This window comes from Saccopteryx bilineata, chromosome 3, assembly GCF_036850765.1.
Source record: "Saccopteryx bilineata isolate mSacBil1 chromosome 3, mSacBil1_pri_phased_curated, whole genome shotgun sequence".
In the NCBI taxonomy this organism is placed as follows: Eukaryota; Metazoa; Chordata; class Mammalia; order Chiroptera; family Emballonuridae; genus Saccopteryx; species Saccopteryx bilineata.
The window spans coordinates 129,215,397-129,231,139 of record NC_089492.1 but is presented as its reverse complement, the minus strand read 5'-3'; the positions used below and the strand labels follow the sequence as shown (position 1 = coordinate 129,231,139).

The 15,743-nt window shown below is 50.5% G+C and overlaps 1 protein-coding gene across 1 annotated transcript; it reads right to left on the bottom strand.

Annotated features, from left to right (window-relative positions):
* Window positions 1-1,916: 1,916 nt before the first annotated feature.
* On the bottom strand, window positions 1,917-6,882 carry SPR (sepiapterin reductase). Its single transcript, XM_066267376.1, has 3 exons — window positions 6,419-6,882; window positions 5,547-5,837; window positions 1,917-2,700 (listed from the first exon to the last, which is right to left on the bottom strand). The coding sequence occupies exons 1-3, from the start codon at window positions 6,753-6,755 to the stop codon at window positions 2,510-2,512; spliced, it is 819 nt and encodes a 272-aa protein (XP_066123473.1). The 5' UTR covers window positions 6,756-6,882; the 3' UTR covers window positions 1,917-2,509.
* Between the last annotated feature and the right edge of the window lie 8,861 nt (window positions 6,883-15,743).

Genomic DNA, 15,743 nt, shown 5'->3' with positions numbered 1-15,743 from the left:
CACCCAACCAGGATCCACCCGGCATGCCCAACAGGGGGTGATGCTCTGCCCATCTGGGGAGTTGCTCTGCCGCAATCAGAGCCATTCTAGTGCCTGAGGCAGAGGCCACAGAGCCATCCTCAGCGCCCGGGGAAACTTTGCTCCAATGGAGCCTTGGCTGCGGGAGGGGAAGAGAGAGACAGAGAGGAAGGAGACGGGGCGGGGTGGAGAAGCAGATGGGTGCTTCTCCTGTGTGCCCTGGCCGGGAATTGAACCCGGGACTCCTGCAAGCCAGGCTGACGCTCTACCACTGAGCTAACCAGCCAGGACTGGAGCTCATCTATCTGTTTTAAGGAAAGCCCAGAAAGGGAGGGGGCCCTGTCTGAGACCCCACGACAAGTGCATCAGAGGGAAGCTAGACCAAGGGATCTTGACTTCAAGGTTCAGGCATTTTCCTATGAGCCCAGTGAGTCCAGGACAAGGCGTCCAGAGCGAATCCCAGACCTACTGAGGCCCAGAACAGGAACAGCGCAAAGAGGGATCTTTCCTCAGGTTAGCAAGGGGCAGGCATCTGGGCCGCGTGGAAGAGATGAGGTTGCAAGTGGAGCTCCAGGATGATCTGGATCTTCCTATTAAAAGGCAAAGAATAGTATTGGCACCCACGAGGCAAATACTGTGCTTAACCTTACAAACACTGGGTTATTTAATACAATGAATGACCCTTTGCGGAAGGCAACCTTATAAACCACATTTTTTAGATAAAATTGAGGCACAGAGAAACAACTTGCCCAGGGTTACAGCTGGTAAGTGGCAGAGCAGGGACCTGTGACTCTGGTGAGTAAAAAGGCTCTGGTAAGTGAAAAGAGAGTGTGAATCACTGGTCCTCTCCTAGGAAGCTCAGAAGGGCACTACCAGCTTCAGCCCAGGGCCTCACTCCAGCCAGAGGAGCTGCCTGTTCAGGAGGCAGCATGGGCTCAGTGCGCCCTCTGCTGTGTAAAAAGAGCAAAGAGAGTTCCCTTCTGCATAATCGGACCCAAGTCTGAGTCCCAGAATTGGCTGGCAGGGAACATACTTTCCTCCCAAATATGGGCCAGGAAGGGGCTGGCTGGCTATAGACTACCACTGCAGGGCTCCCAGCTTGTCCACACCTACCCACCTGCAGGTTGGGTCTGGTCCTACCCCTGGTTTCTCAGGCAGTGGTCCCCAACATTTTTGGGGCCACAGACGGGTTTAATGTCAGAAAACAGTTTCACGGACCAGCCTTTAGGGTGGGATGGATAAATGTATCACGTGACTGAGACAAGCGTCAAGAGTGAGTCTTAGACGGATGTAACAGGGAATCTGGTCATTTTTAAAAAATAAAACATCGTTCAGACTTAAATATAAATAAAACTGAAATAAAGTTATTTATTCTTTCTCTGCAAACTGGTACCAGTCTGCGGCCCGGGGGTTGGGGACCACTGCCCTAAGAGGCCCTAAGGCATGTTGGCTCGTGGCCCACCCCATTGAGGACCAGCACCATGGGCAAAGTATTACCAGAGGGGCCCACAACAGGCCCCTAAGGAGGTGGGATCCATTCGGAGCACTGCCATGTGATAAGGGATAGAAATGGGAATCCAGGAGAGCCAGGGAAATGACCTTTCCTGAAGGCTGGATACTCTTTGAATAAGCCAAGGGTGAGGAAAGACTGGGGTCACTATAGGTGAAAGCATGACAAACAGGTGTCTGGGCATGCCCAAATTGGCCAACTTTGAACCTGGCCTTGCCACTGGGCAGGACTCAAGTGACAAGAGGCACACGGTTCCAAGATAACTCTCCTGGAAAGAAGTGTGGCACTCCAAATTTGGGTTAATTGCCTCAGGAACAGCCCTGGGCCCAGCAAACAGGGAGTTAGTCATTGGCCTGTAGCAGAGGCATTACTGTCCACTAGGCACTAATAAAGGGCAATCCACATTTTATTTGTATTTGTCTTGGACGTGTAGAAAAACTCAGCCCCCCTCCCCACTCATGTGGGGAACAAAGAGTAGGTTCTAGAGGAAGAAGGCATTAGAATGAAGTCATGGTGTTCGGCAGAAGGTCCCGCTCCCCTGAGTAAAGAGGATCCCTGTGGGCTGAGACTTGCATTGCCCCTGCCCCACCAGGCCATCTGTAATCTACCGTGCCCTCCTATCTGAAACAGCTAACCTTCCTTTCACCATGGACAGGAGACCCAACTCCCTCTCTTCAGTGTGTCAGCTTCTTGTCCTACTTTTCTCATTTTTAAAATTCTATTCCTAGAGATAGACACCAATAACCATAACCTCTCTCTCCCAAGCCTCCCTAACTCAGGGTGTTCAACATAAACTCCTAAGAATTGGGCACCCCAGTGACCTCACAACTGGCTGGGTCTGAGAACAGGACAGCAGGCATGAGCGCTTATCTGTGTAAAGCAGGGTTGGTGGCGCCACTGTGGGAGGATGTGAGGAGGCACAGGCCTTCTGGGTGTGCCTGAAAGAGGGGAAGAGGGCCCCAAGGAGCCCAGGACATGGGCTTATTTATCGTAGAAGTCAACGTGGGCTCCAGACTTGAACGTATCCTTTTGCAGCAAGCTTAGCAGCTTCTGTGCTGACATCTTACAATCCACCAGCTCCCCCTTCGTCTTCAGCTCCTGCATCGTTTTTCTCAAGTCTGGGTCCACAGAGGTCTCCCGGGCCAACTGCTGCATGTCTGTGTCCAGGGGCCCTGGGCGATAGAGAGCAGAAGTTGAGGGGTACAGTTGAGGCAGGGGCAACCTCTATGTGTGTTAAGTCAAGTCTGGCCAGAGGCGGCACCTTACCTTGGCTAACGTGTGTGGTCAGAGTCACCAAAGGCTCTATCTACTCTGTCACTAGTGAGCTCCAGACTCACTCAAATTCCAAAGCCAATTGCACACGGTCCCTCCAGACCACCATGTGCACAACCAAGCTTATCATCTCCCTTCTAACCGAGGCCTCCTCCCGAGGGGAGTGAACTCCTATTGGCACTTTCTATTTTCCAGAAGAGGAACTATAGCACCCCAGAATTTGGAGTGAACAGGCCTCGGGTACAGACAATAAAGGAATCTCAGGGTTGAAAAAGCTAGCCTCCTGATCCTCAAATGTTTTTCAACCACCTGTGCATCCCTGGTAAATGGGGACTTGCTATATCTTTGGACAACTGTTAGAACATTATTTTCCCAGAGACTGAAATGAAACCACATCTGGTCTCAGCCTTCACTCAGGCCCTGGTGGCCTTACAAGAAGTTCATCTTCTTCCTAATTCCCAGGCAGTCCCTGAGATCTAACCCAGTCACATGCAATTCCGGGGTCTGCTCCACTCCAAGCTATGGTTTTCATTTGCTCACTGTTCACCAACTAGTCCCAGGCTGAGCTCAGGTTGGGTGCTGAGCTGAATGCTGGCTGGAAGAAGAACTGTGTGTGTGTCAGGGAGGGAGAACTGGGTACTGGAGAGCATGAGGAAGTAGAAATGGCACTGATCATGAATTTGGAGGCAAGGTTTGATCTTGGCTCTGCCACATCTGGGCTTTGGTCAGGTCATTCTACTTCTTTGCCCCCAGGATGCCGAGAGGAATAGACTGTTTTTTGGATCTCTAACTAAGTTGCTCTGATATTATACAACAGTGTCACCACTTTCTAAGTGCAATAATCTCAAGTCTAGAAGTCTCACTTTTAAGGAAGAAGCACAGTGGCATAAGGGTAGGGTGGTGAGAAACCAGACCAAATGTCACAGACCCCTATCCTTTCATTTCTATGAGGGCCCTATTTTACTTACACCAACAGCCCCCCCCACTCCCACTAGTGTTCCAGCACAGTTCAGCCTAAAATGGTCAGCATTCAACAATGTCTGTGCGCTCTTCATTCAACTAATATTTTCTGCAGGCTGATTCAGTGGGGCACTTTGCTAGGTGTGGGAACATACTGGCACAGTCTCTGCCTTTAAGGCTTTCCTATCAAAAGAGAAGTATACAGACTGGCCAGTGGTGGCACAGTGGATAATACAGTGTTGATCTGGGACACTGAGGTACCAGGTTTGAAACCCCAAGGTCACCGGCTTGAGCACAGCATTATTGACATGATCCCATGGTTGCTGACTTGAGCAAGGGGTCACTGGCTCAGCTGGATCTCCCCCCTCCCCCGGGGTCAAGGCATGTATGAGAAGCAATCAATGAACAACTAAAGACGTAATTATGAGTTGATACTTCTCATCTCTCTGCCTTCCACCCTCTCCCTCGCAAAAATTAAAAAGAGCCTGACCAGGCGGTGGCGCAGTGGATAGAGCGTCGGACTAGGATGTGGAGGACTCAGGTTTGAGACCCTGAGGTCGCCAGCTTGAGCGCGGGCTCATCTGGCTTGAGCAAAAAGCTCACCAGCTTGGACCCAAGGTCGCTGGCTTGAGCAAGGGGTTACTCGGTCTACTGAAGGCCCGTGGTCAAGGCACATGAGAAAGCAATCAATGAACAACTTAGGTGTCGCAACGAAAAACTGATGATTGATGCTTCTCATCTCTCTCCGTTCCTGTCTGTCCCTATCTATCCCTCTCTCAGATTCTTTCTCTGTCCCTGTAAATAAATGAATAAATAAATAAATAAATAAGGAGAGAGAGAGAGAGAGGTATACATATGAATACACTTTGGAGGGTCCCATCTAACAATTAGAAATGTTAACAATTAGATAGTACTTCACAGTTAGAGATTATTTCACATACAAGATGGGACAAATGTAGATTTATAGTTGTATGAGAGTTTATTCTTTAAAAATTAAAAAAAAAATTTTTATTAAGTGAGAGATAGGAGGCAGAAAGACAGAATCCTGCATGCACCACAACCAGATGTACCCAGCAAGCCCCCTAGGGGGTGATGCTCTGCCCATCTGGAGCCATTGCTCCATTGCTCAGCAACCAATCTATTTCAGCACCTGCGGTGAGGCCATGGAGCCATCCTCATGGGACCAACTTTGCTTGAACCAACTGAGCCATGGTTGTGGGAGGGGGAGACACAGAAGAGCGGGTAGAGAAACAGATGGTTGCTTCTCCTGTGTGCCCTGATCAGGAATCAAACCCAGGACTTCTACAGGCGGGTCTGATGCTCTACCACTGAGCCAACCGGCCAGGGCTGAGTTTATTCTTGTATTATTAATTATTGTATGATTTTTCTACATGAACTGTAAACCTACTTTTACCCCACTCAGTATATTACCTCATTCAGTCCTCCAAACTGCCCTGTGAGACCAGTGGAGTCTTCCATTTTATTTGAGGAAATGGGGTACAGGCTTGGAATTCAGAACCTAATCATCTCTCAAACTCTAATAGCTCAGATTTTCTGGCCCCACCATCCAGTTCAGGTGGCTCCCCACTCTCCCTCTGTGCCCTGTAACTATGGCTCCCTGCCCCTTCCAGCTCTAACTTCCTGAGATCTTGTATTTCCCTTAAGGAGTGATGAGTCATGATTCAGGGACAATATATTTGGAAGAGAAGGACTAGGCCCCTTGCTCAGCCCCCAGAGGGAAACCAGCCTGTTCTGGGGACAGGGATGGCAGTACTGTCCCACCTACCTGGGGCATAGCTCAGCACCCTCACACTAGGTTCCTCTCTGGCCAGGACTTGGAACATCATGTCACGGGCAGCCTTCCCTGCACAGTACAGTGCCCAGCCTTTGAAGGGCTGCTGAGCACAGAGGGATGAGATGTTAACCACAGTCCTGCTGAGGCTAGGACTGTCTGGGAAGGCCTTCAGGATGCTGGAAGTCAGGCACAGCATAGAGGTCAAGTTCAGAGCCCAGTAGCTGTTCACTTCAGCTGCATCAGCCAGGTTAATGAAGCCTTTGGACACATCTCCAAGAGTGCCTGAAAAATGAGACCTTAAGAATCACCCAGTAGAAATGGAGCTTTCCCTTCCCTCAGCCCTCTCCAAATTCCTCCATGACTCCCTTCCCATTCAGACCTATAGGGGTCTCCCTAGTGCTTCTGAAGGCACCTCCTCTTCCCAGCTCTGCGCGCGCGCGCGCACACACACACACACACACACACACACACACACACCGGGGGGCACCCACTTACCCCCAAGTTGCAGACTGAGAAGGCCCTGGTCTGGGACTGGGGGAGAACTCTGGAGCTATTTGCAGAAGCCTGGAAATTTACTTCTCCTGGGAGACCCCATGTACTGACTCAGGCCTCCGCCAGAGGGCGCCGAGCAAGACAATCGGGAAAGTTCCAAGTGTTCTAGGAAATCTGGCCTTTAAAGGGGAGGGCGGAGTGGGAGCGGGGCGGGGGGGGGGGGGGGAGGAATGGAGTGAACACCAGGTCTTTCTCCATACCTCGCTGAAACAACTAGGAGGAGGCAGTGAGAGGAAGGACGGGAAGGGATGCTAAGTGAGTATTCCAAGCGCTCACGCCAGGAGCCTGTCCCCCGCCAGCGGGCGTCTTACCTGCGTTGTTAATGAGCAGCACTCGCTGCAGCCCTTCGGGCCTGGGAAGTTCGCGCAGAGCGTCGAGAAGGCGCTGCAAGCCGGCCTCGGAGCCCAGGTCGGCGGGCACCCGCACCACGAGCAGGCCGCTCCGTGCCGCTCTCAACTCGGCCTCCAGCTGCCGCAGCGCCTCCTCGTTACGGGCGCTTAGGACCAGCACGGAGCTGGGAGATAGCAGCGGGGCTAGGAGGAGGGCCAGCGCGCGGCCGAAGCCACGAGAGGCGCCGGTCACCACGCACACAGCGCGCCCCAGGCAGCCCTCCTGGCCATCGCCGCCCTCCATGCTTGGGACCTCCATGCCTCGGACCTCCACCAGCTCTTTTATGAACCAGTGACCCAAGGACTGGACCTGGATAGGAGTTGGCGGAAGCTCCGCCCGAAGTGGGCGGGGACCTAGGACTTAAGTATTTGTTCCTGGGCCACTGGTGGCAGAAGAGGGGCACCTGCACCCCTTCTGAGTGGCGCGAAAGCACTAAACGAAAGGGCGACCCCTGACACACACACACACACACACACACACACACACTTTCAGACTCTCTCTCTCTCTCCTGGTACTTTCAGTTCCCCACTGGGATGGTTCTCATCCAAAGTCCAACCCAACTTTCTTGCACAGATGTCACACACACACACACACACACACACAGAGGAAATCCTAGCACTTTCAGTTCCCCGCTGGGGTGGTTCTCATCCAAAGTCCGACGCAACTTTTTTGCACAGGTGGCTTCCTCCTGGTCAGGCCATTTTGCCCCGTAGCTAGTATCCTTTTTTAAAGCAGAGCCCTGAATGAATCCCATGCCAGGTTAGGGCTTTCGAATACATTCTGGGCTTGGTAAACTGACCAACCGCCCTGTGTGTTTCAGGAGTGTAATGCCGGTGGTGGAGACCAGGCAGGTTCACATTGAATTCGGGCAGACGGTAGAAAAACTGCCCAGCCGGAAAGAGTCCATTCTGTTTAATAAAATCTCACAACAGCGGACAAGCACACAGGCAGGGGAAACCGCATCTCAAGCAAACAAACAATATGGCCCCTCACAGTGGCCGGCAGGCCATCCACAAGCTCCCATCTCTCTCTAGCGCAAGCACCCCTAGCCTTATATAGGCCACACACACATGGCATAGCCGCCCACTCACGCACCAGTCAGGCAAAGTGCTTGCAGCTGCAGCTGATAAGACGCAAGCAAGACTAACACAGCTGCCCCACAAGGAGCTACTTCCAGGAGAACCACAGTCGCTCCTCCAAGTGATGTAAAAACCCCTTCTTCCTTACCAGGCTTTAACATCTTGGTGCTGGCGCCTTATTTGACTTCTGCACTCCTAAAGGTCTATGTATCCTAGGATTCTGCAGCCATTCATGCTACACTCTTCCTAGTAGGCAATTGCATCTGCTCCCAACTTCAAATGTTACAGAGATGATCACCTAAGTCCTGTCCAGGACTATGCTTCAGAAAACCCACATTTCCATCTTTTTTTTCAAAGACCCGGGAAGATGGGAAAGCTGGCTACAATCTCCTTAAAAGGAATCTCTTCAGAGTTTATTTTAGCAAGGGTGGTAACTAACCTCAGATAAGTCAGCCTAAGTCCCTACAGGGATGTTTGCTCCCCTAGTAACAGACATCACAATTGCCTTTCAAAGCTCCCGGGAAAATGCATTTTTGCTTCCTTTTGCTTTGAGCTATTGTAATGCCGAGGCCAAGGCCAGGCAGGTCCACATTGGAATCCCGCAGACAGTAGAAAGACTGAGGAGCCAGAAAGGGTTGGGCCATTCCTTTTAATAAAGTCTCACAATAGTGGACAAGCACACAGGCAGGGGAAACCACCTCTCAGGCAAACAAACTGCAAAACGGCCCCTCACAGTAGCAGGCAGGCTATCTGTGCATCTACAACCCCCAATCTCTCTCAAGGGCAAGCACCCATAGCCTTATATAGGCTATGTACATGTATCTCTACCACGTGCTCACGCACTGTGCCCCAAGCCTAACACAGCTGTTCCACAGCTACTATAACCAACACGTAGGGAAAACAGCTGTGTTAGTCTTGCTCGCTGGTTTACCAGCTGCAAGCACTTGGCTTGATTAGTGATGAGCACGTGGCCATGCTGCGTGTGCACAGTCTATGTAAGGCAATGAGTGCTTTCCCTCGAGGGATTCTCCCAGATCACTCTCTCACCACTGCGAGGTGCAGTTTTCCTGCTTCCTTGCCCTTCACTGTGAAAAGGAGGTTTTCCTTTGTTTCTTAGCTCTTTTCCTTTTTTGTTTATTCACTCACCTGTCTTTGCCAGTCTCCAATAAACGGGTATAGCCCAACACTTTCTGACTCCACAGTTACTCTGCTATCTTCCCGAATTCACTGCAAACCTGCCTGGCCTCAGCCACCAGCATCACACAACACCAAAATAATTTTTCTTGTGGGGGACCAGGAGGGGGGTGGCTTTTCACTTGTTAACATAGATGTCTTTATCACAAACGTTTTGTAAAAGGTGCAGTTCAGACTGTGCCTCTCCATGGAACACATTCTAAGAATGTGGGGCAGCTGTGTTAGGCTTGCTTGCTTGTTTACCAGCTGCAAGCCCTTTGCCTGATTAGTGTGTGAGCATGTGGCAGCGCCATGTGTGTATGGCCTGTATAAGGCTATGGATGCTTGTGCTCAGGGGAACTGCAAATGCACAGATTGCTTGCCCACCACTGTGAGGGGCCATTTTTACTGTTTGTTTGCCTGAGAGGTGGTTTCCTCTGTTTCTGTGCTTGTTTGCCATTGTGAGATTTTATTAAATGGAATGGCCCAACCCTTTCTGGCCCTGCAGGTTTTCTACCATCTGCCCAAATCCAATATGAACCTGCCTGGCCTCAGCCACCGGTATTACATCTGGCATAATAGACAGGATTCGGAGCAGATTGGTATGAAGCTGCTGACACCCTTGAGGGGTGGAATAGAGGAGTGGCTGTTCCCAGTGGCTCTCCTGGTGGGGACTGTGGGCTGTGTGTTTTTTACAATCCTGTGAGAAGAAACCAAGAGCTCTGTGCAAGAAGCTGAGTGAGGTCGAAAGCTCCAGGATGAGCTGCATACTGAGCGCCTGTGACGGTGTGAACTGGAGCGAGTGCTGGATGGAGAGAAGGCTGACCAGTCCGAGAGTTGCAGTGTGAGGTGCAGGCTGAGTGCCAAGGGCGCCTGGAACTGGAGTGGTTGCTGGAGAAACATTTACAGGTTCGCAAGTTTGCCCTGGAAGCTGAATGTTGGCAGTGATGGCTCTTGGAGAAACAACTGTGGGTTCAGGAGCTAGAGAGACAGCTTCAGGCTGAGAGCTGGCAGCCACAGGAGCCGAAGAGGATGTGGAAGACAGAGCTGCATTCCTGCTGGTGGAGGGGCTCTGAGTCCGCAGGAGCAGGGGTTTCCAACCCTTCTGAGGGGGAGGCTCCGGCTGCAACTGCCATCTGCAGACTCTAAGCCCAACTGGTGGTCACCAAGAAGCTGAGAGTCCCTCAGGGGCAGCCACAACCCCCTCCCCAGGTAGTGGAGCACTCTGGGGTCTGGCCCTACACCCAGACAGAGCTGATGGAGTTGGGGGCACAATTCAGGCAGAAACCCACTGAGCCCCTGGCAGCCTGCGTGGTGCAGCTGCAGGACATAGGGGGTGGATGGCATCATGCTCTCTGGAACAGAGATGGACCATAAGGCTGTGAGGGCTGCTGCCCGTCCTGCCCCCTGACTAACAAGAGAAATGGGCCTGTAAAGGTCACCCGAACACAGATGTGGGTAGATTTTATTGTGGCCAGGACAGGTAGAGAGAAATTAGATAGCAAGCCTAATAAGTCTTGTTGAAGCTTTGGTGGCAGTTTGAGTCAAAACAGAGGTTCCAGCCTCTGAAAAAGCAGGGGAAGCAGGTGGCCCTGGCATCTGCCAGGAAAATGGCTGGAGTTCAGATTACAGGATCTCCAAGACCCATTGTCCCAGTTTAAATAGGGGGAAGGGCGAGGGACCCATCCAACAGGGATGGGCCGGGGCCAGAGGCCCCATGTGAAATTGGCAATTCACTGGTCCCCTTCTAGTGTGCAGCAGCTGTTGGCATTAGAAAGTAATAGGTGCTTTTTTTTTTTTCAGCAGCAGCTAAGAAAACTGTTAGGGTGATACAGGCCTTGAATGTGTTTGACCCCTCCAGGCCCTGTGAGCTTGTTGAGGGTTTAGAAGGGGCTTGTGGCAATGGACAGCACACTGGAAAGGTGCTGAGGTCTGTTAATAAAGAGCTGTATGGCTAGTTGCCTGTAATGGACCTTTATCTTGGTGATTTGCACAGACAGCTGGGCTGTATATTGTGGACTGACTCTTGGACTGCGACCCGAGGGGGGCACCAGCTTCCTTGATAGATGGACACATCGCTTGTGAACAGTATGAGAGACCCTGATTGGGGGGGGGGTGCAGCAGCTGTGGAGGCCCTCCTGCACTGGTTCTCATCCAGTTGCAGAGGTGCTCCAAGGGCAATTTATGGTTTCCATGGACACAGCCCTGGACTATACAGGCCCTCCTATCTAGGATGGGGTAGGGAGTTAGAGGTGGGCCTCCAGGTAACACCCTGGGCAGAGTGCTCAGGGAGACGCTGTGAAGGGCACCTTTGTAATTATTGTGTAACTTGTGCTGTTGCTGTAGTCTCTGCTTCCTGTCATGTAGATTGTGAAGTGAGCAACCCGAAAGGGCTGGAGTGTGGGGCAGCTGTGTTAGGCTTGCTCGCTGGTTTACCAGCTGCAAGCCCTTTGCCTGATTGGTGCATGAGCACGTGGCAGCACCACGTGTGTATGGCCTGTATAAGGCTATGGGTGCTTGCGCTCAGGGGGACTGTGGATGCACAGATTGCTTGCCCTCTACTGTGAGGGGCCACTCTGCTGTTTGTTTGCCTGAGAAACTGTTTCCCCTGCCTGTGTGCTTGTCTGCCTTTGTTAGATTTTGTTAAACAGAATGGCCCAACCCATTCCAGCTTTGCAGTTTTTCTACCATCTGCCAGAATCCAATATGACCCTGCCTGGCCTTGGCCACTGGCCTTACAAAGAACAAATGAAACTGCCAAGGAACCTTAAGCTTAATTGCATTGACATCATTAATATGTATAGTACTACTTTGAAACTATTTTACATGAATTAAGGCAAAGAAAATAAATAATTATGCTAATATTAGAGAAATAGATCAAGTATGAATTCAAGGAAGTTGTAATACCGGTGGCCAAGGTCAGGCAAGTCCACATTGGATTCAAGCAGACAGTAGAAAAACTGCAGAGCCAAAAAGCGTTGGGCCATTGTTGTTTAATAGCATGTTGCCACAGCAGACGAGCAAACCAGCAGAAAAAACCGCTTCTCAGGCAAACGAAGAGCAAAAATGGCCCCTCACAGTGGTGCACAGGCAATCCACAACCTGCCATCTGCAATCTCCCCTGAGCGCAAGCACCCAGAGCCTTACATAGACTATGCACAAGCGCCTCTGCCACATGCTCACACTAATCAAGGACAGTGTTTGCAGTCGGTACACCAGCGAGCAAGCCTAACTCAGCTGTTTTCCCAACTTTCTACCTCTTTAGGGTTGTTCACCTCACAGTCTACACAACTGGTATCTTCCATGATGGTCCCTATGTGTGGAGTGAGGTACATTACAGAAACTAACAGACTACAGCAGCAGCACAGGTTATACAATAATTACAAAGGTGCCCTTTGCAAAGTCTCCCTGAGCACTCTGCCCAAGGAGCTACTGGAGGTCCACCTCTAGCCCCCTACCCTATCGGAGGACCTATGTAGTCCAGGGCCATGTCCATTGAAACAGTAAAGTGTCCTTAGTGCGTCCCTGCAACTAGATGGGAGCAGCTTCCCAGTGCAGGAGGGCCTTCACGGGTGCTGTAGCCACCCCCTACAAAGTTTTTTATAGTACTGTCCACAAGCAGCATGTCCATCCAGCAAGGGAGCTGGTGGCCCCCTCTGGTCACAGTCCAAGAGTCCATTACACTGCTCAATGATCAGTCCATGGTAGACAGCCCAGTTGTCTGTGCAAATGACCCAAGGTGGAAGTTCATTACAGGCTACTAGCCACAGAGCTTTTTATTAACAGGTTTTAGCACCTTTCCATAGTGCTCTTTCCATTGCCACCAACCCCATCCAAACCCCTCAGCAAGCTTACAGGGCTTGCCAAGGTCAAACACATTCAAGGCCCGTGCCACCTTGAAGTTCTTTTAGCTGCTACTGCTGCAAAAAAAGCACTTCTTATCTTCTAACATCAACACCTGCTGCACATTAGAAGGGGCCAGTGGATTGCCAATTTCACATGACCTCTTCAGCCCCCTCATCTGTTCTTGTTGGACAGGTCCCTTGGCCTTCCCTTTATTCACATTGGGATAACAGGTCTTAGGGGATCCTCCTCTCCCTCACCTGTCTCCATCATATAATCTTGCAACCTTGCAACCTAAAAGTAGCCATTTTGTTGGCAGCTGCTGGGGCTGCCTGCTCCCCTCTTCCTTTTTTCAGCAGCTGGAACCTCTGTCCCAGCTCAAGCTGCCACCAAAGCTCTAACAAAACTTTATTAGTCTTGCCATCTAATTTCTCTCTATCTGCCTCAGCCACAATCAAGTCTACCCACATTTATGTTTGGGTAAACTTTACAGGCCCATTTCTCCTGTTAGTTGGGGGCAGCATGGGCAGCAGCCCTCATAGCCTTATTGTGGGAGACAGTCTGTAAGCTGACAGTCCTTACAGCCTAGGGCTTAGTTTAAGACTAAGCTCTTTCCCACCCTTTTAAGACTAAGATATTCTCAACACCCGTCTAATACTAAGATCTTCCACACACCCTTTTTAAGACTAAGCTTTTCTCTGCACCCTTGACTGTTGCATGGTAGGGGGTGGTGCACTCTTATGAGGATTCCCATTTATGCTTCAGATTAGTGACTTTGTATCAGAGACTTCCTATTTCCATATGGCTTACAGGCTTTAATTCTCTACACTATATAATAAAGCAGACCAGGGGCTCTCTCACTCTAACTTGCCATCAGCTTGCAGAGGCCTCCTGATCCCATCCTTTTTTCTCTTTGAGTCTATTTCTTCATTCTGTATCATTCTCCCTCAGGACCTGTAATTATTAGTTGTGCTGGTTCATGGCACCTTATAGTCCATCTCTGTTCCAGAAAGCATGATGCCATTCACCCCCTATGTCCCACAACTGCAGCAACCAGGCTGCCAGGGGCTCAGTGGGTTTCTGCCTGAATTTCATTCCTACCTCCATCAGCTCTGCCAGGGTGTAGGGCCAGACTCCAGAGTGCTCCACTACCTGGGGAAGGGGCTGTGTTTTCCCCTGGGGGACTGTTGGCTGCTGGGTTTTTACTTTTTTGGATGACCACTAGCCAGGCTCTGAGTTTGCAGATGGCAGCTTCAGCCTGGGCCTACCCTCAGACGAGAAGTTGGAATGCCTGCTCTTGCCAACTCAGAGCCACTCTGCTGGCTTGGATGCAGCTTCATCCTCGGAGCCTGCTTCAGCTTGTGAGGCTGCCAGCTCTTGGCCTGAAGCTGGAACTTGAGCTCTTGCAGTTGCTTCTCCAACACCTGTTGCTGCCAACGTTCAGCTTCCAGGGCAAACTACAACTAATGAAACTGCAATTCCTTCTCCAGAGATTGTTCCAGTTCCAGGCACCATTGGTGCTCAGCCTGCATCTCACCCTGTAGCTCTCAAACCCAGTCAGCCTCCTTCTCCAGCGACTGTTGCAGTTCCTGCTGCTGTCAGTGCTTGGTCTGCAGCTCATCCTGAAGCTCTCGAACTTGGGTGGCCTCTTGCACAGAGCTCTTGATTTCTTCTTACAGAGCTGTAAAAAACACCCAGCTCACAGCCTCGAAAGGATAGCCATAGGGAACCATATGCTGGAGAACAATGACCACTCCTTTACCCCACCCTTCAAGGGTGTCAATACCAATCTGCTCCGAATCCTGCCCACTACACCAGATGTAATGCCAGTGGCCAAGGCCAGGCAGGTTCACATTGGATTCAGGCAGATGGTAGAGAAACTATGGAGCCAAAACATGTTGGGTCATTCACATTTAATAGAGTCTCACAACTGCAGACAAGCAAACTGGCAGGGGAAAACCACTTTTCAGGCAAAGAAACAGCAAAAATGGCCCCTCACAGTGGTGGGCAGGCAATCCACAATCTGCCATCCACAATCTCCCCTGAGTGCAAGCACCCATAGCCTTACATAGGTGATGCACACGTGCCTCTGCCATCTGTTCACACACTAATCAAGCAAAGTGCTTGCAGCTAGAACATCAGGGAGCAAGCCTAAAACAGCTATTTTCCCATCAGAAGTTAAGGAGAAAATCTGGTAAAAATGACTTTTAATTGGAAGCCAGAAAATTGTAAAATTTATTGCAATCATTTTAACTTATATGGTAACACCAAAAACACAGTTTTCTCTTCCTGATGTGTTGGTACTCCAATATCTGTGACTAACCTTTTTGTGAATCCTTCCTGCAACAGTGGCAGGATTAAAGTGGTGCCCAGATAAATTCTACAGTTGTGTTTTGTTTGGCCCAAACAGGGCTTTTTTTTTTTTTTTTTTTTTAATTTGAGGTGACATTTCTAAAGTGGGAGATTTTATACAATATCAGAATTTCTAGCTTCTTTTGAATAATGAATGGGTCTGGCAAATTGGCTGCAGGGGGAGGTGAGCAACAGCACCTCTTGGGAAGGAGACGTGTGCTCAGTTTGCCAAGACCCTCACCACTCACAGCTGCAGACACTTTGTTTCCTACTCTTGAGGCAAAGCTGAATTTTTACACAGTAATGGGAGTCCAGAGATCATCAGGCCAGGCATGTGTTGAACTGTGGAGAGGCGGGCCTAGAGAGGGGTGAGGGGGCTTTTGATATTTTAACACAAGTAAGACTGCATGTGTGTGTATACTATATTTGACCTGTTTTCACTTATCTGATAAGAGTGGAAGATAAAGATTTTCAAAGCCCTTTTTAAAAAAATTATTATTAAGTGAGAGGCAGGGAGGCAGAGACAGACTTCCGTATGTGTCCTAACCAGGATCCACCTAGCAAGCCCCCCATCTGGAGATGCTCTGCCTGTCTGGGCTGCTGCTCCATTGCTTGTCAGCCGAGCTATTTCAGCTCCTGAGGGGAGTCCATGGAACCATCCTCAGCACTCGGGGCCAAATTGCTTGAACTATTTGAGCCATGGCAGTAGGAGGGGAGGAGAGAGAGAGAGAGAGAGAGAGAACAAGAGGGGGAGGGAGGGAGTGGAGAATGAGATGGTCGCTTCTCCTGTGTCCCCTGA